Source organism: Neodiprion lecontei, chromosome 6, assembly GCF_021901455.1.
Source record: "Neodiprion lecontei isolate iyNeoLeco1 chromosome 6, iyNeoLeco1.1, whole genome shotgun sequence".
Classification (NCBI taxonomy): domain Eukaryota; kingdom Metazoa; phylum Arthropoda; class Insecta; order Hymenoptera; family Diprionidae; genus Neodiprion; species Neodiprion lecontei.
The window spans coordinates 5163939-5187217 of record NC_060265.1 but is presented as its reverse complement, the minus strand read 5'-3'; the positions used below and the strand labels follow the sequence as shown (position 1 = coordinate 5187217).

Below are 23279 nucleotides of genomic sequence, written 5' to 3'. Positions count from 1 at the left end.
AAAGAAGCTATATCAGCGGTTAAGAAACAGAGAACAATGGATCTCCGACGGCGTCGCAGTCATCGGCGTCACTTTTGTTCACAAGTTGAACAATCATCGTACCATCTATCTCTTTCGTTCCATCTTACCGCACGAATATCCAGTAATTTCTGTGTCTTGCCATTTCTTTCGCGCGTTAAGAATGGGCTGTTTTCTTGTCGTTACCTTTCTCCCTTCGCTTTGCCCGCAATCGATGCAAGCCTGTAAGCATCGTCCCTCCGGCGAGGTTAAATCGCAGGTTTTAAGGTCTTGCTATGAAATCCTGATAGATTAGAGGATTCCGTTTTTGGGGAATCCGGTTAAGCGTTACGGTCAATCCTTAGAGCCCAGTTTATAGGCTGCCCGCTCCCGTTATATCGTCATAAAACAACCGCCTCTGTGCCCTTCCGGCAAACCGGTGTGGATATTTTTCAATTTCCGCGCAACGAATGTAACCCGTGCAGCGGAAAGACGTTAATACGTCTCAAAGCGAGGAGAAAAGGCAAACTCCTCGAATAATATCCGGATATTCGTCAACTGTACCGAAATCCATCCCTTCTCACGCCATCTCGGATCAAAGGGATTTATACAGGAATCGATGATAAGGAGCCGGAAACCGGATGTCAGCCGCAGCTTTCAGAAACTCGAAGGCAGAATAGAATACTGAATAAATGTAAAGAACAGCGATTGTTCCCGTCAAAGCGAATAAACAAGAATGAATAAAACATGTAACATATTTTCCCGTAACTACCCTGAAGATTGTTTGCACAGTGGAAAAACTCCCGGTTCGTACGACTCGTGAAAACTTAAAAATCAGTGAACAAAGTAAATACGTGATCAGACCTGGAAACGGTTGACCTGCAATTCACTGAAATTATCTTCGCCCTTAAATACAAAAAATTCGATAATTGTTGCGTCCGTCCGTCAAGATTCCGTTTGATTGACTCGATTTTCGCAGACTTGGAACCGTCGTTTTCAAAATTCGCAATTCTGTCTGAGGTTTTCCTCGCGTTGCCTGCGCTACTGTTACTCGATCCTGCCATTCGTCTCTCTCGGTGAAATTCTCACAGAGCTCCCGAGTCGAGGGTGCTTAATCGGTCGGGGTTAGATACGCGGATTGGAGACCCGGGACTCGAGAATCCTTTCGCTCCTCGCCCTTTCCAGAGATTTGAAACCTCGAATCAACGTCTGGCTCAACTGTTCAATTAACTCGTACTCGGGATATCACCCGCATGCGCTGTTCACGCGTACAATCATGAAGCCAAACGAGGATCGGAGGGTGGCGAATATCAAATTTGCAGGAGTAATGAGGGTTTTGGTCTCAAAGGTTTCGCGCTTGCATATTCAATTCCTCCGACATGTCGTGCGTTTATTTTCTCTCCACTCAAAGTATCAAACGGACGTTTCGTTTCGTGATTGAAAATTGACCGGAGACGGAACGTTTGATTTACTTCTCTCAAATTTACGTCAAAAATTTTCCACTTGCATTGACTGATATCGCGAAACCCTTTTTACGCGTGATACTTTACTCAAGTACTGTACATTTTTATGCGGTAATCAAATCGCCCGGTAGATTACGTCGAGCAATCTTGTTTATCCGGGTTACACGAGGTTTAATGAAATTTCAACAATTCCCGCAGAGTTGTCTACAATATACACAGCTTTTGCTGTTCATTTACGACGATCGCTAGCCGAGTGCATTGCGCTAAGCGATAAAACGGTAGACTGACTGAGACCTTGGCTATATTTTACAAGTGTCAGGCAGTAAAACTGCAGACTGTCGTTACAATAATGCACTAGCAGTCGTTATTCCCTGCTCGTAAGATTGCAGCGAGACTGTCGTCGCTTTTTCGTAATCTTTCCTACAGGGTACAGTCTTGTTACCATCAGTTCCAATTAACGGTTATAATTGCGACATTTTACCAATTTCCCATCGGTACTTTAATTAGATTCCGCCCGAGTCTGATGCCTGCGGGTAAAATCACCTAGTTGTTGAATTAAATCAACATCTTTCGAGCTGAAATCGTTTACGGCCAAAATTTTGCTAGAATTTACCGCAGACGGCGGGGGAAAAAAACCCTATAAAATAAACCAAACAGAAAGAAAAATATATAGAGAAAAGATGCGTCGCGATCTTTCGGGAGACGGAAGACGATTTCCTCGAGAGAATTTCCACCCAGGTGGAAACTTAACGACGTTAGGAAATTCGCGTTCAAAGCTCCGATTCATTGGGAGCAAAGGGCCGTGACTTGGAGCAAGTTATTACCTCGTAATTAGATTAGTTCGAGTCCTAACTTCCGGCAATCATTACGCCATTGCTGTTTCAGACCGGGAACCAAGTCGACTAACAATAATCCCTAGTCGATCCGCATGAAGTGCGGTAAGGTCGTAGGCCCGCTAAACTATTAAGGAGGATATAATTATATCCTGATAATTTGAGGCGCTTCAAAAGTCTTCCTCCCCGCTCGCGGATACGGAGAAACAGTTAAGCCGGGTTTGTTTATAACGTGCTTAGAGATGACGAGGGTCGTCGGTAATTTCCAGCCCGATCAAGTTAAAGCGTCGAGCTTTATCCGTCTGCAAAGCGACATGATCGACGTACAGCGATCGGTGTAAAAGTGGGAATTGTTCGACGGGGTGAGGGGAGGTGGCAGGGGGGGGGGGGGGGCTGGGTTTATTTATTTTTAATCTCATCCCTCGTAAAAGCAAACGATAGCTGGGTTAGACGCCAGACGCGTACCGGCGAAGAATTTTAAAGGGCACGTTCGGTAATTCTCCTTGTCAGGGGGTTGTAAAACGAGCCGTGCGATCGGCGCGGCTCATTTCGCATTCCGTTAAACTTAGAAATGCGTCTTCTCCATATCCCAGGGGTTCCAAAGCTCGATGGTGAGGAACGAGAGCCGCGGGACGTCGCGACGTCTCCTTTGCGTACGCATACGCGTACAACGTACGGCAGTAAGTGAAAAATTGGACATTTTCAATCACGTGAAAAGTTCATGTTCTGTTCGCAGGCTCTATCAGACCTGCTGCTCGGTGTCTTTTGTATTCCGTTCACTCTCCTGGGACAAATGCTCAAGAATTTCGTATTTGGTACGACGATGTGCAGGCTGATACCATACTTCCAAGGTAAGATGACACGTATTGTAAGCACGCAAACACGCCCGCACACCCAGGCAAACCTAGATGCCATCTGTTTACACGCACTCTGGGCTCTATTCAACTTTATTCATTTCACGTTCGTTTCGCCATGCGGCCGCGCACCTTCGCCACCCCGCCACTCATGCTCTCGTGGCCATAGATTAAATTAGACAACTTTCTTAATTGCCACGGCGACGTCCCGGCTTACGTTCCCTTCACCCCCCTCTTCCTACGCATACCGCGATCCCTTTTCTCTTCGGTAATTGTGACCCGTCTGTTTGTCAGCGTAGAATCCTTTTGTTCAACGGAGACGAGAGATTTGGCTTAACAACTTTTCGCTACCTTATACGTCCTTCAGGGATATATCATCATTTTACAGCTTTGCAACACCCCGGCTCCTCCCCTGATCCGTCTACAGGTTGCGTGGATTACGGCGAAAACAAATTGTCTGAAATAACGCGCTGCATCCGACGTGAAATTTTTAGACAAATTTCGTGGATCGGGAATATAGCTTGTAATAGTTGTTCGGTTAAAAAAAAAAAAAAAAAGTAAAAGAGAAGAATTTTGTTACTCATGGATACGAAGTAATTTATTCGTACTTTTTTCTTCATTTTTATTTTTTCAAGTCTTGAAATTCATGGTGCGATTGATTGAGTGAAAAGATTCTCAGAAAGTTACCGAATCCAAATTTTTGCGATGGAATATATTTCTTCTCTCTTTCTTTCCTGTGTCGTATCTAGAATAACGTCGAGGCGTTAATATCGATTGATCGTTGTTGCTCCGAAAGATGAGTGCAGAAGTACGGACGGTTGGGGTTTAAGAAATATTCACCGTGGTAGTAAATTTTCACAGCGGAGTAGTTCGAGCTGTAGCAGGGTGCTAAAAATTGAAGGTAAAATTGAAGACGGACGATTTATGAGACAGCGTAGACCGAGGACGGGGGACGAAAGGGGTGACGGAGGCCATAGCGTCGTCTGCGTTTTATTTGCAAGAGGATCAAGTAGCACTCAGAAAAGTAGTGGAACCCTCGATCACTCCTCCGGCTTACGTATACGTGTATATATATACACACACACGCACACACAGACGTACACTAGTACTCGAGGAGTAATATAACTATCGCCGAGCTCCGGATGCCGGGGAGAAAAATGCGATGTAGGTATGACGAAGAGGTGGAAACCGGAATGCTCGAATAAGCTGCGACGTAACGCGTTTCATTGAGACGCCTAGACGGACAAATTGGAGAGAGAGCTTGCAGAGTCGGGGGTCGAAGAGCGGAGACAATTCGAAAGATTTAGGGGCGTCTTTTCCCAGCGGCGTCTTATCGCGGCCAAGTAAGGGGGTGTAAAACAAAAAAAAAAAAATAAATAAAAAAAAAAAAAAAAAAAAAAAGAAGAAGAAGGATCCCGCGGATCGCTGGGCGGCTGTGCATAGCCACGCGGTCGTTAATGTAACCGTGATTAATCCCGACTCGGAGCTTCGCGTCAAGCGCTAGGCGGTGAGCGTTATTCCCCGGTTGGTAATTTGCATGAATTCGGTTGGATCCGTTCGCCGTAACGTCGTCGAGATTCGTGGAGAATTTGTATGAAAATCGCGGGAATCGAGGACCGGAAGTCGACTGAGGCTCGACGGATGAATCGTGGGGGATCCATATGGATCGATCTTCCTTTATCGGAAGGACGAACGAAGCGACGCGCTGTCCGCGTTATACATTCGCGTTCAAATTCCGCAAATTAATTTTCTTCGACGGCACGCGTCCCTCTTGTTATTAAGTTTGCGAAAGGGATGAAGAAATCCCCGCTGACCCAGTTTCGTCCTCAGCTGTTCGCCGTTCCTCCGGATCGCGTCTGTTACAACCCTCGCACTTCGCACACTTTGCCGCTCGATTCTGCCCGACAATGAGACGATTACTCGACAATTCCGACTGATTGCCGAACTCTGGGAATCCCTTTGAAAGTCCGGTTTTATCGCGAAGCGAACCTACGCCGAAAGTCGGCCATATCCCCCATCGATCTCCGACCGTTCACCCCTTGTATACCATTATCTGTATCCACCTCTCGGATTTTCCAACTTTTACGAGTTTGCACAAAAGTGACGTAATTCGCAATCCTCGGTATCTGCTGCTGGTAGGCCGTAAACCCGGAGCGTCTCGTCGTGACGTTTCACCAAAAGAAAAGATGAAAGAAAGAGGGGAAAAAAGAATTTTTTTTTTTTTTTAATTCGAACTCGAAAAACGTCTCTCGACGTTCAAATTTCGAATCATATCCGAGGGCTTGAAGATGAAGGGTGGAAATAAAACAAAAGAAAACGAAAAAAGTCATTCTCACCGTGAGATAATTTTTGAAGAGAGTCGAGACACCCCCCGCCCCCTCCTTTATTCACAATTTCCCTGCGGAGAGTCGGGTTTCGCTTCAATTATGAAACGATGTTATTCCACGCAGGACGTACGGGGAAAATTGAGACATGATTCTACACGAGTATACCTATATATATATATATACATATATGTACACATGTATCCTTCGATTCGTATAGGTACGTTTTCGCGAAAGAGAGCTGACTTCTTCGTCTTTCCGTCGCGAAAGTTGAAGAAGTTGCGAGAGTCGGAAGGGCGAAGGGTAGGGGCTGCCTGGACGAAGAGGTCTCTAATAAAGCCTTGAAAGTTAAGAGACCGAACCCGTCGAAAGAAACTTTTTATTATCTTACAAGTAGGTAGTTTATAGGGCACGTGCAGCCTTTCAAAAAATTATGACTTCTAAATCATCGCCGCAACAGCTTTCCGCCGTCGTTTCGTAAATTCCAAAGTTTCCGCGTGGGATGTATACCTTGTAACGGTTTTTTTTTTTTTGAGGTTCAACCGATACGTTTTGATTTTATGTTATATTAGAAATCTAGATATATTCAATAAACAAAATACATTAAATCAGGAGGAAACAATGTAGAACACAGATTTATTGAGTTTTGGTATAACCTTTTAAAAGAACAGGCAATCATAGAAAATCTCATTCACTCTTTCATTCACACGTTAAAATTACTCAACGCGATTACCGACGTTTTGTATATAATTATTCTGGTAAAATTTTTGTACCATATTAACGAAAGACTGGCTCTCTTTTCCTTTATGCTTCAAATTTAAAAATGATTCTAGTGAAAGAATGAATCTACTGACAAAGGACTCTAAATTATGGTGAGATTACAATAAAGTTAACAGACGAAGATATAAAATACTGACTTAAGAAGGCTATTACAGATTTGTGGCACAATCCACCTACAAATCAGTAATGAAAAGATGACTTAGCTCGGAATATCTCTGATGAAGAGAGGTGGCCTAACGGCTCCGTAGATGATCATGGATGTTGAAGTTCTTTGATATTCCTTTTATAGAATCGGTCTTCACCGATTATACTGCGTGGTCGTTCGTCGATCAGATATTTGGATTTGTTCTTTAGGCTCACAGGCTCCGAAAGATTGGGATTGCGTTGGGTTACACTTCTTGTATGAATCGTCGTCTCAATTTTTTTTTTTTTTTTACTTGTTTTGTTTTCCCAAATGTTAACGAAATTATAAGAATGTGAATATGACAGGACTAGACTTTATATCGACCGTTCGCTTCGACCCCGGCTCGCAGAGAGAGAGAGTTACACTTATTTCACCGGATAGGTGATCTTGACCGACGTGACACCTAGAGTTAAGCGTTTGCCCTTTATTTTGAAACGTTGTATGTGCTTAAGGCGCGTACATACGAATTACTTTATATTCTATGTGACTCGCATGTAATATCGTTACATCACCCCCCCCATTTTCGAGATTGTTGTGAGAACGAAAATATCGAAAATTACTCGTTATCCTATATTTGCAGTAAAATCTAAAAACCTCTCTTTAAATTACTTCTTACTTATCAATCATTCAATCCATTCATCCTTCATCATTCATCATTAAAATTATCATTTTAAAATCTAATCACATTTTCTTTTAGCAAACATTTTGTTTAACTGGACTTACATCTAAAAAATTCTATAATCTATGCATGTTGGACTTATTAGAACATTTGAAGGATTCATGACGAGTTTTTCGTGAATTTTCATTACAAAAAATTATCTGTTATTTAGCACTTGGATTTGTGGGCTGATAATATTTGCGTAAACTCACACGATTGAAAGTTCCCAAGTTTTTGTTTTTATTTTTTGTATCTATTAAATTATATGCATTTTCATTAACTTTTTTGTTTATTTTGTACGGACCTTTAAACAAATGGAAGAATTTGTGTGTTAATTTATCGATAGCGGAGGATGGATATGGTACACGTAGTAAAACTAGATCTCCTTCATTTAAAATTACAGTTGAAATTGATTTTTGATTCCGGCTTCTATATTCAAAATTTTTCTTCAAGTTTTCTTTGGCTAACAATATTTTAATATCGTGACTATTTTCAATTCTGTCTGGAAATTTTACAATTTTTGTTAATTCATCATGCGCTGTTTTATTAAAATGAAGTTCGTATGGAATAAAACCGGTGCTATGGTGTGTTGTTAAATTTAATAATTTTTCGATTTCTTTGACATATTTTGCCCATCTAGTATGCTTATCATTGCAGAAGGTACGGAAAAATCTCCCCAGTTCTCTCATCACTCGTTCAGTAGGATTGGATTGTGGGTGTCTAATTGATGAATAGCAAACTTCTACTCCTTGTTTTTCTAATTCGACTTTCCATCTAGCAGCTGTGAATTGAGTTCCATTGTCGGATAGCAATCTTTTTGGTTTTCCTACGTTTTTAAAGTACTCGTTGATTATTTTATTTAATGCTATTGTTGTAGTAGCTCGTTTTATGGGGTATAACGTAACTAGTTTTGAAAATGCATCTATTGCAACTAACAAATATTGGACTCCCCCAATAGATCTCGGCAGAGGGCCATAGAAGTCAATTGTAGTCAATTCGTTCGGGTGATCAGCTGTTACCTGCTTGTACTTTCCTTGCATGCTGTAGGATAATGCCTTTGTTCTTTGACATGTGTCACATGCTTGAATACGTTTTTTGATACCTTCTCTCATTTTTCGCCAGTAATAATATCTGTTAATATATTGGTATGTTTTATATACACCCATATGACCTATTTTTTCATGTACAGAAATTACGAGTAAATCTACTATACTTTGTGGGATTACTACTCGCCAATTTTGATCGAATTTACTTTTATAAAACAACAAGTCTTCATGTACTTTGTAACAACCATCAGATGAATCTGTATTGCATTTATTTATGATATTTTTCAATTCCTCATCTTTTATTTGCAATTGTTTTAAATTTTTCAGGTTTCTTATCAACGTTGGATTCATTTTAATAGTTTGAGATGCGATTTTGTTTAGTTCGAGTTCTACATTATCTACTAGCAGTTGGTTTATTTTTGCTATTAGTAACTTGTTACGTTCGTTTGTACTTTGTTTCCCGTTGATATTTCGGCTGAAAAAATCTGCCACCACATTATCTTTTCCTTTGCAATGCTTGACTGTGAATGTGTACTGTTGTAAGATTACAACCCATCGTGATAATCGTGGACTTAAAAACGGTGCTGTATTTATAAAAGTTAATGCTTTATGATCTGTTATTATTTCAAATGGACTTCCAATTAACCAAATTCTAAATTTATCTAATGCATACATTATTGCCAGTAATTCCTTTTCCGTAGTTGTGTAATTTAATTCTGCTTTCGACAAACATTTACTTATAAGTGAAATAATTTTATGGTTATCTTCCTCATCAATTTGGTACAAAATCGCACTTATTCCAAGATCGCTTGCGTCTGTTTGTACTCTACATATGACGCCAGGTAAATAGTGATTAAGGGTTACACAGTTTATAAAACTTTCCTTTATCTCTTTAAATGCTTTCGTATGTTTCTCTGTCCATCTAAACGGTGTATTGTCTGTTAATAAATCTCTCAAGGGCGTGACATAGTTCGAATATTTTATGCTAAACTGCCGGTAAAAGTTACACGCTCCTAAAAATCGTTGTAAAATCAATTTACTTGTTGGTACTGGAAATTCTCTAATCACCTTGATTTTGTCTGGGTTGGGACTAACTCCCTCAGGTGTTATAACGTATCCGAGAAATGCGATTGACTTCTTACAAAAAAGTGACTTATTTAGACGAAGTGTAAAATTGTGTTTCATTAAACGATCAAATATTAGGCTTAGGTGTTTCATATGAGAATCAAAATCAGTTGAGGTTATTAAAAGATCATCTATATAACAAGTCAGAAAGGAGGTAAATTCATTACCTAATGCCATATTTAGGGCACGTATGAATCCACTTCCTGCCGTCTTGAGACCAAATGGAATTCTGCAAAAGTGGTATAAAGTGCCACCGTGTAAAAAAGCTGTATATTGACGTGAATTTCTCTCTAGCGGGATTTGCCAATATCCATGTGTTAGATCAGTAGATGTCATGTATTTTACACCATGATATTTTCTTAATAATTCATTTATTGGTGGTGGACATTCGTTATCAGACTCAATTATGTCATTTATATATCTGGCATCTAAACATAACCTCACTCCATTCTCCCTCTTTTGTACTATTCGCAATGGATTGCAGTATTGACTATTTGATCTTTCTATAATTCCTGCTTGAAGCATTTTCTTTATCTCTGCATCTACTGCTTCTCTAAGTTTAAATGGTACCGGGTATGATTTTTTAACGATTGGCTTGTCTTTTAGTAATTTGATAGAGTGTTCATAAATGTTTGTACATCCGGCTTTCTCTGAAAATAGTTTTTCATATTTAATTAGCAATTTTTCCAGCTCAACTTTTTGCTCTTCACTTGTACCCATAAGATTATTCGCGATCGACCGGACAGATTCGAAAAAGTTTTGATCATTTGTTTGAGATCTTGTTACTTGAATTTGTTCTATTAAAATTGATTCGATATTTTCATCCAATTTATCTTTAAAAAAATTGTGATCTTCCGATTCTACTGTTTTCTGGCAAACTAAATTCTTTTTGTAAAAATTATGGTCTTGTGATTCTATTGTTTCTGCGTTATTTTGTTCATGTTCGTTTACATTTTGAAATACAGATTCATTACATTTTATATTATTTTTTACACACATCAAATTTAGATTTTCTAATTCATTATTTCTCGGATTATCTCTTTGATCTACCGATGCAATTTTATCAAATTCATTTATTGCTACACATATATTTTCCTTATCTACTAAAATATTTTTATCAATTTCATCATTTTCTACAAAGATATATTTTAAATTTATTTCTGTTTCTTCATCAATTTTATTCTCTTCTACACAATCAGATTCATTGTCAATTTGCATCACATTTTCATGTGTTTCTGACATTTTATCATCATTATCACATTCAGGATCTTTAGTTGTGATATTTTCAAAAACTGTTTTTATATCTTCATCATCATTTTTATTTTCTTCATTATTATTCTCTTTCTTTGAATTCTTTTTAAATATTTCTTTACCTATTTTTTCATGTTCTTTTTCTGAATCTTCAGTTCTTAAAATTTTGATATATATTTTCGCGTTTTGTGCAAATGAGCTCAACCTTTCCGCAGGTTCCCGGTCGTATGAGAAAAGTGGTGGAGCTATTACTTTACCTTTAATACTAATTGTTTTCTGACCGTAATCTAAAACTACTTTATTAATATCAAGCCAATCGTTACCAAAAATCACACTACTAGACAGATGCGGTATAATTAAAAAAGCTGTTGTGATTTTCTGCGATCCCATATGAACATCAACCAAAATTTGTCGCTTAACCGCTGTGGGCTTTTTCCCAATTGCTGGTAAAACTACTACATTTGTAACTGGTAGTTCATTTAAACTATGATTACCTTTGAGAGATTTATATACTTTTTCAGACATACATGTTACTTGGCTTCCTGAATCAAATAAAGCTACCATTCGATAATTTAACACATTTATTACTACATTTGGACCCTTCGATAAGTTTTGTTTTACTCTTTCAATTTTTTCTTCAGCATTACCAATTTCGTGCATTAAGTCCTCAACTAAATTTGCATAATCCCAACTCGATGTCGGACTTATACACATCGAGCTGTTTATTAGTTTAAATTTCTATTTGGACTGGTTTGTAAATTATTGGTGTTAGTTTGCATTTGAGTTTGTAATGACTGTATCTGATTATTGGTTCCTGAGAAATAAGGTGGTGGATAATTGACGTTTGGTAAATTCATTTGGTTGCTTGTTGATGCTTGAACTTGCGGTTGATATTGCCATGGTGATAAGTTTGTACCAAATTGAGGATTTTGATAAAAGTTGTTTGCAGCATTTGGATAATTTTGTTGCCTACTTGTATTATTTATCTGTTGCTGTTGTTTATGTTGAATTTGCATGTTGTTTACATTATTCACTTGATTGTTGTTACTTTGATTTTGATATTTGTGTTTATTATTGTTTCTTTCTTCATAATTTACATCTAATTGCGATAAAGCTTGTTCTATTATTTTTGTATCCGCCATATTCACAGTTGCTAGAGTATCACGAATTTTATATGGTAATTGTTGGATAATGGTATAGTTTATTTCGAACTGGTCTAGTTTCGGTAATAGGTATTTTGCTTCCTTAAGCTGTTTAAAAAAATATGTTTGAAGTGAACCATCCTGTTGATTATACCTTCTTGAACTCCACTTTGTTTTGACTTTAACTTGGATTGGAATGGAATAAAATTTATTTTTAAAGGCTTCTTTAAAATCATTATACGTGTTGATAGTTTCTTTACTCGCTTCCCACCATATTTTTGCTCTACCTGATAATTTACTTTCGACTATCGACAATTTACACTCTTCCTTCACACATTTTAACCTGAAATAATTTTCCAAATTTTCCAAATATTCAATAGGATTTATAACTTCTTCATCTGTAAACTCGGGAGCTTTGGCATCAATGTGACTTCGTTGCAAACTTACTATTAACTCACTCACCGATATTTGATCGTTATTGGTAACTGGTTGTTGAACTGGATTCTGTATCTGTTGAAGAGCCTGTCTTTGTTGTTCGTTCTGGAGCTTCAACAATGCGACTTCGTTTGCCAGCTGTGCGTTAGTTGCTTGTTGTGCCTGTAGCTGTTCAATCGCATTTCGTAAACCCGCGAAACTCGCCATTTCCTCCTTCAAACGCTCCAGTTCTCCCTCCATCTCGCTTGTATTATTTCGTATTTGACTATTGCCTGCTTTTGATATGTCAGGTTCTGACCTCCTTGGTTTATTTGTGATCCTTGACCTAGTTTTAACAGGTGTTCTTTTAATCGTTGGTGCCATGTACTTTTGAAATTCTTATATTTCTATTTATCGCGTAATATATGTTTCTTACAATTACTACCTAAGGTCAATCATACAAACATTCAACGACGAAGTTTCAAATTTAATCCTATGTTTACTTTCTTTATGTCTAAACTTTATGTTCGGGCGCCATTTTGTAACGGTTTTTTTTTTTTTGAGGTTCAACCGATACGTTTTGATTTTATGTTATATTAGAAATCTAGATATATTCAATAAACAAAATACATTAAATCAGGAGGAAACAATGTAGAACACAGATTTATTGAGTTTTGGTATAACCTTTTAAAAGAACAGGCAATCATAGAAAATCTCATTCACTCTTTCATTCACACGTTAAAATTACTCAACGCGATTACCGACGTTTTGTATATAATTATTCTGGTAAAATTTTTGTACCATATTAACGAAAGACTGGCTCTCTTTTCCTTTATGCTTCAAATTTAAAAATGATTCTAGTGAAAGAATGAATCTACTGACAAAGGACTCTAAATTATGGTGAGATTACAATAAAGTTAACAGACGAAGATATAAAATACTGACTTAAGAAGGCTATTACAGATTTGTGGCACAATCCACCTACAAATCAGTAATGAAAAGATGACTTAGCTCGGAATATCTCTGATGAAGAGAGGTGGCCTAACGGCTCCGTAGATGATCATGGATGTTGAAGTTCTTTGATATTCCTTTTATAGAATCGGTCTTCACCGATTATACTGCGTGGTCGTTCGTCGATCAGATATTTGGATTTGTTCTTTAGGCTCACAGGCTCCGAAAGATTGGGATTGCGTTGGGTTACACTTCTTGTATGAATCGTCGTCTCAATTTTTTTTTTTTTTTTTTTTTTTTTTTTTTTTTTTTTACTTGTTTTGTTTTCCCAAATGTTAACGAAATTATAAGAATGTGAATATGACAGGACTAGACTTTATATCGACCGTTCGCTTCGACCCCGGCTCGCAGAGAGAGAGAGTTACACTTATTTCACCGGATAGGTGATCTTGACCGACGTGACACCTAGAGTTAAGCGTTTGCCCTTTATTTTGAAACGTTGTATGTGCTTAAGGCGCGTACATACGAATTACTTTATATTCTATGTGACTCGCATGTAATATCGTTACAACCTATAGCTAGTAGGATGTACGTAGGTATGTCAAGGCAGAAGTGCGTTATGCGTATATATATATATAAGGTAATTAATTAGACGCGCGTAAAGAAAGTTTAATTCTCAAGAACGAGAACGGGAAAAACTTCCTCTCGCCGGCTGTGCAAATCTCCGGATTAGGCGATGAAATCTCACCGAGTCGTGCCGCCTAAAAGATTTCGTCAAGACGGGTAATTCGGAGGACGATCAACCCTCGCCCCTACGGCAGGAAATGCACCGAACGGATTGCGATTTTCCGCGTACTTGCCCGTCGCGAGGATGACTTCCGAGATTGTCCCGAGGGGAGGTAACGACGTCTCGGCATCGGGGTGGACGACGACTGCTCGGTTCCGAAGGACCCGGTGAAACTGGATGCGAGAGACGCGGGTCGGCGCTATCTTAACGATACCCCAGCCAACAGTTCGGCCGAGGGAGGCGGCGGATGAATTCCGCAGACTCCGCAGAGAGAGACTTGAATATCTCTTGAAAACTCGGGCCGTTTTGCCCCTGAGAAAAAGGAAATTTAGAACGGGAAGGTAGAGAGAGAGAGAGCGAGAGAGAGAGCGAGAGAGAGAGCGAGAGAGAGAGAGAGAGAGAGAGAGAGAGAGAGGAACTGCACGGAGACGGAGGATCCACGCGGCTGGGGGTGGTTTTTGCGGAAAGCCGCGCAGTTAGTTTTTGCCTTCGACTACAACGTCGAGCCGTGAAACGGGATGAAAACGGTGCGGGAAAGTGACAGCGACAAGGTGAAGGGGCTCCGAGAATTACGAGGCGGCGGGCATGACAACGGGGAAAAAACGAAGCAACAGGGATCGGGGAGGGAAAAGTGGGCGGAAAAAAACGCTGGCAAAAAATGTTGTGCGCTCGTTCCACCCTCCGGTTCTCCGCGATTTACCCTCCGATGATACCCCCTGACCACCCACAGGCAGAAATTCCCCGGTACAACGCGGCATTAATTATGTAATCGTTCTGTTCGACGTCGATTTTCCAGAACCATCGTCGATCCTACCGTCGGGTGCCTACCGATCAAAGATCAGCTGACACTGGAGTTGCGCTTGACATCGAATATATTACGCATCCTGTACGTTGGGATGGGAATTATTCGCGTATAAGCTAGCTGGTCTTGTACCTATGAAGGTACATTAATTTTCCCTGCCCGGTGGCTCGTGCAAAGCGTGCAAGGCTCTCGAGTCTGCCAAGTTATCCGTGCAGTGTTACCGCGGCTCGCGGTAATTTCCTCTGGCGTGTTAAATGTCCCGCGGATATGCCACCGCGTTATTTCGCTGCCTTGAAAACCAAGCGCCTCGCAAATCGGTTGACAAATTTTCGAGGGAAACAACCCCACGCGCTGCTGGTATCACTAGGCGAGTGAATTCCCTGCGTTTCAAGATAACGTAGGTACAACAACGTCGTTTGTTTTCTTGTTTCTTTTTTTTAATATTCTTTCTCTCTCGCATCAACTTCTCGCTATTACTTGTATTCGGAGAAAAGAATAATTGTTTCATTATAATCACGTTTAGAAAATTAGGATCATCTGAATTTTCGCTACGTTTTGATAGCTTTGAAAAAGTTACTTTGTCTTCGTAGGGCCGGCATTTTTCTCTTGAAATTCGATGTTTTTTAGAGGAATTATTTATTAATATCAATAGTCAACACGTCCAGTGGCATTCCCGAGTTACCCGCTGGATCCAAACGGAACCAGACCAGCCATCAAAGGTTAAATCAGCCGAGTCCTTTCCGAGCTCGTATTTGCGAGAATGATATTCTCGGTAGTTTCATATTTGTGCAAATAACAGGAAAAGCGGAAAATTCAACGACTGATCCTTGCAGCGAAATCGATGTTCCCTGTATATTATTCTTTCCGTTATACCAGCCGTGGTTTTCTCGTTTCCACTTTTTATCCCGCATCAAAGTTTTTCGCGAATCGTGTAAAACGGAGAATATATTTTCATTTGCCGTGATATCGTATCCTTCACTGCAGCTTTGCATTGGGATTAAACTTTTTCCGCGTATCCGTTATTCACCGGCCGCAGGTCGCGATAAAAAGGTCACCGAGAAATCTCCGAGATTTCTCGTGTCCGACCAAACACGGATCTCAACTACTTCGAAACATAGGATCGCATTCTACTTAATTTTTAAACTTTGTCGATCAATTATTTTACATTTGTAGTTTATTGTCAACTAATATTTTTCAATGAAAGTGATTTAAATACAACACTGAAGTTTGTTTAGTTGTTATTTACAACAAACGTTTGAGAAAATACGTAGTTTTTCTCAAAATTCAAAGTATCGTCCTGGTTTCTACAAAAGCAAACTACATCGATTAAAATAATACAAAATAAAATTAATTAAAAAAATGAATATAAATGAAAGTTCGACATTTAGAACCCAGACTCGAAACTCTTACAGACCGGTGTAATCATTATAATGGCGGAGCGTGTAACTTGAGAGAAATGCTCTTATCCTTGTGTTCCTCGTTAAACTTGGTGACCCTAATCTCTGGTTTTGGTCTCGTTGCAGCTGTTTCAGTTTCGGTGAGCGTATGGACTCTGGTCGCGATATCCCTGGAGAGATATTTCGCAATTTGCAGACCGCTCAAGTCGCGCCGTTGGCAAACGCGGTGTCACGCCTGTAAGATGATCGCGGTTGTCTGGGCGGCAAGTCTCGTCTGGAACGCTCCTATCCTGGTAGTTTCGAGCCTGAAGGATATCAGCGGCGGTAAGGATCAGCCCAACTTCTCTTCGTCCCCTTCTCGCCGTTTCATTCAATTTTCCCAACGACTTTATACACGTGTTTCGCGAATTTTCCGCAGCGCCGGTTCGTTTCTCGCACAATACGAGCGTTTGCAAAAAGCTGCCGTAGGTATAACCGTGTTTATGACAGTGTAATCCTGGGAAGCCTGGCGTCCATTCGAACGGCGATAAATTTTCCCTTTTTTCACTTCCCCCTTTCCCTGTTTTTTCTCTCCATCTCTCACTCCCTGTATCTTCTGTCGCGTTTTCGTTGCGGCATGACCACCGGCGCAGTGACATTTCGCGATAATTTTTGTGGAATTATTAAATGGGTATTCCGTTCCTCGCTCCCCGAGGAATCGCGCTGTTTCTCTATCTCTTTTCGAGCGAGTCCCGTAGGTGAGGTAGATTTAGGAACCGCCCCGAGGGAGGCCTCGGGTGCCAGTGAAAATGGAAGAGAAAATAAGAAGGGATAGAGATGAGAATACGAAGAAAGGGAAACGGACGTGAGAGCATAATACGATATAACATTTATCCCCTTCTCATTCCTTGCTCGTAATTTTATATCTCTTCGCGAATACGTAATTGTCGTTGAAAATTTAAGGGGACGGGAAATTTAAAAGGTCGCAAAACATTTTTTTTTCACACCCGCTTTATATCCCCGCAAAACGTCGCGAATAACGTTGTGTTATGCGTTTATTTTTTATACGGTTTACACTCGTTTCTCGGTTTTGATAAAATAATGAAAAAATTTTTCTAACGCGGGTCGGATAACCGTTATACTCTGAAAATTAATGATCTTGGTACTCGCAAAAGTTTCTACCATAATTATACAAACGGACTTCATATTTCAGGTCGACAAAAATGCAGAGAAGACTGGCCGAGCATCGCCGCGGAAAGAGCGTTCAATATATTTCTGGACGTGATACTCTTGATCATACCTCTGATAATGATGACGCTCGCGTATTCGCTGATTGTAACGAAGTTGCGACGACGCGAAATTCAGCACAGCTCAAGCTGCCAGAGACAAGGTGAGTATACGAGCTTTGCGATGCGTGCGTTTTTGCCAAAACTTTTTCACTCCGTTCACTTTATCGCCCGATCTATATACTCCCTCTCGCGAGTAACATTCAGAGAAGTACAAACTAGCTCATTCTCGAACTCCGGAACTTCCGCTATTCGAGACGTCAAACTCTCGCTGAACTTGCGTTCTTCCGCGGTGAAACTTTTCATAAAACCGCCATATAAAATCCGACTTTTCACTCGCAAATCCGTAACACGTATATGCATATCGTTTCCAGTTCTTTCCGCATATCCGGTTATTCTTTACGCGAGAAGAAAATAACTTTTCTCACGATATATACTTTCCAGCAGCGCGATTCGCTCGTCGTCGAGGTACTTTACTCTCGTTCTTATTGCGAGAAAGGTGTGTCTGATTATTCCATTGATACTTCACTGAGGTGGACAACGTTTTACGAAAATTTTTCCGTCAATCCAAATCACGACAATTTTCGAATAATTTGAAATTTAATATCCGAACGAATAATGCGCCATTCGCGAGGACGGAGCCGATATTCGGCGATAAGAATCCCTTTCTCGGATCAAATTTTTCTCTAATCGCGACCATTTTCCGCCCCCTCATTTTCGTCACGGGGTCCGTCCGCTTTTTTCTTAACCTTACGGGCGTTCATTGGGATTAACGAGCGACCTCTCGGGCCGGGAAAAGGTTGAACCCAGACGCGCCTTGATCTTGAGACTTTACGACAGGGGCTCGCGGCGACCTTCGAGACCTCGATAATTACCGCAACCCGATCGTCCCGATCAGCGTTTATAAACCGACCGGCGAACGATGATGAGATTGACGAAATTTATCGGCCCATCGAAGCAGCCGGGCTTGGAAGTTGAATAAGTAGGGGATATTAAATCAGGGGTAACGATCGAGGCGAAAGTGGAGTTTATTTACGAGACTTATCGAGTTCCTGATTAAAAACCGTTCCGGCGATCTTCTCCAGTCCAGCGGACGAGCTCATCGGCCACGGTGAACGGAACCTGCCGGCCCAATTTCTGCAACGAGACCAACAGCGCCAAGGTGATCGTCACATCCCTCAGACAGCACAGATCTCTCTCGTCCTCCGAGTACCTGCAAGGAGTCCGAAGGACGACGTCGCAAGGAGCCCTGGCCCAGGACGCGGCGTCGAGGAAGCCTCGACAAGTGACGTCACGGCGAAGAGCCGAGGCGGTGAAGCTCTGGCTAATGAGAGGCATGGTTCGTGTCCTTTTTCTTTCTCCATCCGGCACCTTTGACGACGGTACTCAAGGGCGCTTAAGATTCAAAGGAGCCGGGACTCCCCGAGGACTCGAATGAAATTTTTATCTCGGACAAAAGTTCGTCGTTGTGAAAATCCTCGCAAAGTGCCAATTTCTGAATCAATAACTCGAGGGCCGATCGTCTCTGACCTTTGACTGCGGTATAACAAATACGACGCCTGACGCTGTTAATTCGCGAGTTGCGAATACGCGAGGAAAAAGCGTCGATCTTCACTCACGCATTTTCAGGTGCAGATACCAAGCTCTGGAACTCCGAGGGTCGTCGCCTGCAGAAGCAGGAGCGGAACGGCGCTGTCCTCCTCGACCCACCATCGCGACAAGGGGATCCAGATCGAGTCCGAGAACGCCGAGGAGTCGGAGAATTCCGTCGGCGAGGAGCATCACGACACCACCTACACCTTTAGCAGACACGCGATACGCAGCAACTACATGGACAAGAGCATCGAGGCCAAGAAGAAGGTGAGTGCGGTGGACCGTCTGTAACCGGAAGTCTAAAACTGAACGCACCAACAGTCGGACGAGGTTCGTTTAACGCCCTCCGCACGACCGAATCAAGTCCTTTTTTCCTCCCGCCGCAGGTGATCGTGATGCTCTGCGTGGTGATGCTGACGTTCTTCCTCTGCTGGACGCCGCTCTACGTGGTTCACACGTGGTACCTCTTCGCCCCGAACATGGTCTACAAGATCGTCGGACGGACTGGAATCAGCCTGATCCAACTACTGGCCTACTGGTCGAGCTGCTGCAACCCGTTCATATACTGCTACATGAACCGTAACTTCAGACAGGCGGTGAAGAGCGTGTCCTACGAATGTTGGAGGTAGGAGGACGGAAATAGGAGACCAATTACCCCGGGAATCAAACGTATAAACTCTTGTTATAAGACGCCCCTTCGGTGCACCCTTTATCGCCCCGACCAGAGGTGATTTTGGGGGTAAAGGGAGCTTGTCGAATCGAGATTAGGAGCCTGGCCGGGTTTTAATTAGCTGCTCGACCCTCCCGCGTTCCGATCCGTTTATCCCTCCCCCCCCTCCCCCTCCCACTTTCCACCCCCGATTAAACCACGAGCCACGAATCACGGGGAATGGTAATTTTGTTCGTTTAGCGCTTACTGCGGATGCGGAAACGAAACTATCGGGGGTTCTGGAAGCGCCGTGCGCAACGGACCGCATCACGGGGCCAACAGCGAGGTGAGCGGTAACGACTCTACAATTTACCTGGGGCGGGCATCCATCATGGCGAGAACCGGTACGTGCCCCTCTTTTCATCTTATGAATATCCGTCTCATTAATTTCGGATACTATTTCGAGCCCTCTGCTTGACGCAGACCTCCTGGAAGTTAATCCGCACCGTCGAAACATCGCGAATTCTTGACGAGAATCTATTCCTAGGATGTTTCCCAGCATCTCGCTCCCCGCAGTGCGACACGGTGTAATTACGATAAACAGGAATTCGGTTACACGAGCACGGAAGTCGCACTAGGAGTGCTAATTAACGCGAGTTCACCTTCGCTTCGCGAGGGTGACGAGGGTTGTACACGTTATTACATATCTTTACTCCGATATTCCGACGAAACTTTTCCGGCGTAGGTATAGCTCTGGGTTCGCTTTCCAACTAGTGGAATTCCGCGCGCAGTTCAAACGACACGCGTTACAAACAGTAATATCAGTAACAACGCGTCCGGATTTCTGTCAAGTTGACGTAAAATACGAAATTCTCGTTTTGCAGGTGAAAATTGTAGACTCGTACATGACGAGGGTGGGGTTTGTTAGATCGCCGTGAAAGGCTGCAACAGAAGTGGGTGTTCAACTATTTTTCTCACTTTAAGAGGAACAATTTTTTTTTTTTTTTCCTTTTTTTTTTTGTATTTTTCTTTAGAATATTCACCGATTTATTTTATTATCAATCTATGAACGAAACTTATAGAAGATACTCGAATTATATACCAAAGATCAGATGTCGATTAGTTGATTCTTTCGACGTTACTCTACGACGGTTCGTTCTATTCTCAAGCCTGTATTTCAGAAATTGACCGAAACGCTTCAATTATTTGCAATATCGGCTTCGTTAACCATTCGACTTTACAACATTACCCCGACATTGGTTATGATCAAAAATGGTAACGTCGGATATCATAATGAAAAAAAGAGAACACCTCTTCCACAGGCGAATTAGGATAGAAAATAGTTGTTTTCTGAATGAAATGAATCATCTTAGAGTGAAATCGAGCGAGTTTACTAGATTTTTAACAATCTTGAAGCGACGTTTGAAACAAAGTATCGGTAATAGAATTATTAATATTGCATTAGTAGTTCTTTCGAAATTGATTTCCAAAAATTAACCTGTTTCAACTCTCGTCACAGTAGATAATAACGGCCTTTGAATAAACACTTTGAAAGCACGTAAAAAAAGTTCACGTCGATAAGAAATAAGAAAAATACGGATCAGTTCAATATAAAAACGAAACGATGAACACCTACTTCGATTTCATCCTCTTACGGTGTTCCAGCCCATCGATTCGGGTTGGGGTGAAAAACTAGAATGGCGGATTGATAAGAGGACCAAAGTATAGAATTTTCAAAGACTTGGAAATGTAATCCAAGCATAGAAAATTGAAAGTACAGAAAGGTTGAAACATGAATTCCGTATTCCGATCCTGTAATTGTTTTACTTCTCCACGCTTCAGCTTGCCACGTGTTAAAATTCTATAAATTAAGCTTACCGCTTTTGTAAAAAACTCCACATCGAGGCCGTTCTATTTTTTGATTTTTCTATATTTTCACCCCCACCCGTCGATTTCGGGCGCCTCGTGCTCGCCGGTATGCCTGTTATACCTGTTCCAGAAGTAGTCCTCCTCGAAGCGGAGGATCGTGTTTAGCAGCGGCTGCGGGTCGAACGGATTCCAAGAATCAACGGGAAGCGGGGGCGCCTCGATAGTCCTCCTCGGCGGCAGCGGAAACCCGAGTTCATCGCCCGGAACGGCAGCCAATCAGAAAGTCGGAACCGCCGGAAGTCTTGGCTCGCCATTGGTCTGCGCCGACGGCGAAGCGGACGGTTTTCTGGTCCGGATTTCCTGGCGACCGCCGCCTGGGCCTGGTCCAGGATCGACCCCGTCGACCATCTCAGGCCAGGGTCATAATAACCTGAACATGCAGTGTCAGTACCTACCGAACCAGCAGACCTCGATCTCGGGCCAAAGAAGTCCGAGCTATTATTTTTCCGCTCTGCATCTCTGCTCGTCGGGCGGTTCCTGTTCCGGGGATGATTCGAGGGTCCTTTACGATTGATTGTGAGGGAGGCGCGGAAACGAGGGATGAAAACGCATCGGGGGACTGGACACGTCGCACTTTGATGCGCTGCCAGGACTGTGGATGCGCAGAGTTCAGGTGAATTTCACAGAATTCGATCAGCATATGTACCAGGGTGGTCCTTAATGGGTTTGTTTTTTAATTTTCACTCTCCCAAGGGCTTGAACGATTTCAGATTGATGAAAAATAAATTACCCGAAAATTTCACCTCTCTGTGTCAATTTCAAGATAGTCCGGTTTGTGATCGAAGTATCTTGTAAAAATAACGTGGGAAAAACTTTTTTTGCTTTTTGAAATTTTCATAAGTTGTTGACGAATAATACCAACAATAATTCAAAATACATATTTTTGTAGAGAGTTGAACGTTTTACGTTTAAAAAGCTCTTCCACATAAAATTCATAAATGAAAGCGCCCATATGTTAATTAAGATTCAAAGTTTAATTTACATAAAATTGTTAGTGTCATAAAATATAATACATAGTATTTTCCATCACTGTCGGTGTATTCGTCCAACAACTTACACAATTTCAAAGAGCAAAAAAAGTATTTTCCATGTTATTTCCTACTTTGATCACAAAGCGGATTATCTTAGAGTCGACACGGAGAAATTAAATGATCGGGAAATTTTTTTCTATCAATTTGAAAGCGTTCAAGCCCTTGGGAGCACGAACATTCGAAAACAAGCCTATTAAGGACCACCGTAATGTATACGTACAATAAATTATAATCGAACGAGAATTATGCATATCGTAATAATAACTTCAGGTGACTCGGAGCGGATTCCTGCATGACGAATTTTTCATCGCCAAGTGTCAAACGGACTTGTCGAATCGATGATCGTTTGATAATGCAACTCCGATATCAGACAATTATTATAGAATACAGATTGAAAAATCTTTCTCATCTACGAAGGCAGCTGATCAATACACAAAATTGATGATAATATTGTATAAAATTGCAAATAATTATCTATAGTTGACGATCGATGTATTATATAATTCAGATATCCAGTACTATGTATATGGCTGTATTGTTATACAATTAATTATGTACATATCGCATAGGTTTTACCAAATTGTACGCCATTATCAATAATATTTCTATACGCACAATTGTTACACGTGCTTATTATCGACGTATCTGCGTATATTTACGTATATACATATATACAGCATATGTATATGATATTAATAACGATAACTTTTTACCGACGAGGCGAGATCAATTGTTATTTTTATTACATTATAATTTGAAGAAAAAGCCTGTGACGGTTTGTAACATTCGGTATCATACGCACAC

General features: G+C 41.2%; 1 protein-coding gene across 3 annotated transcripts in view; it reads left to right on the top strand.

Moving 5' to 3' along the window:
- LOC107222418 (cholecystokinin receptor type A-like) overlaps positions 1-23191 on the top strand; it is a 50177-nt gene extending 26986 nt beyond the window's left edge. The window contains exons 3-11 of one of the 3 annotated variants that reach the window (XR_006905121.1): positions 3030-3144; positions 16135-16332; positions 17201-17377; positions 18359-18612; positions 18903-19133; positions 19253-19491; positions 19777-19919; positions 21518-22057; positions 22746-23191. Coding sequence is in view for 1 of the 3 variants with exons in the window: in XM_046744380.1 (XP_046600336.1) it covers positions 3030-3144; positions 16135-16332; positions 17201-17377; positions 18359-18612; positions 18903-19133; positions 19253-19491; positions 19777-19919; positions 19999-20045 (1404 nt within the window). In the remaining 2 variants the exon portion in view is untranslated. The other 2 variants (XR_006905120.1, XM_046744380.1) reach the window with 2 other exon arrangements.
- The last annotated feature ends 88 nt before the right edge of the window (positions 23192-23279 follow it).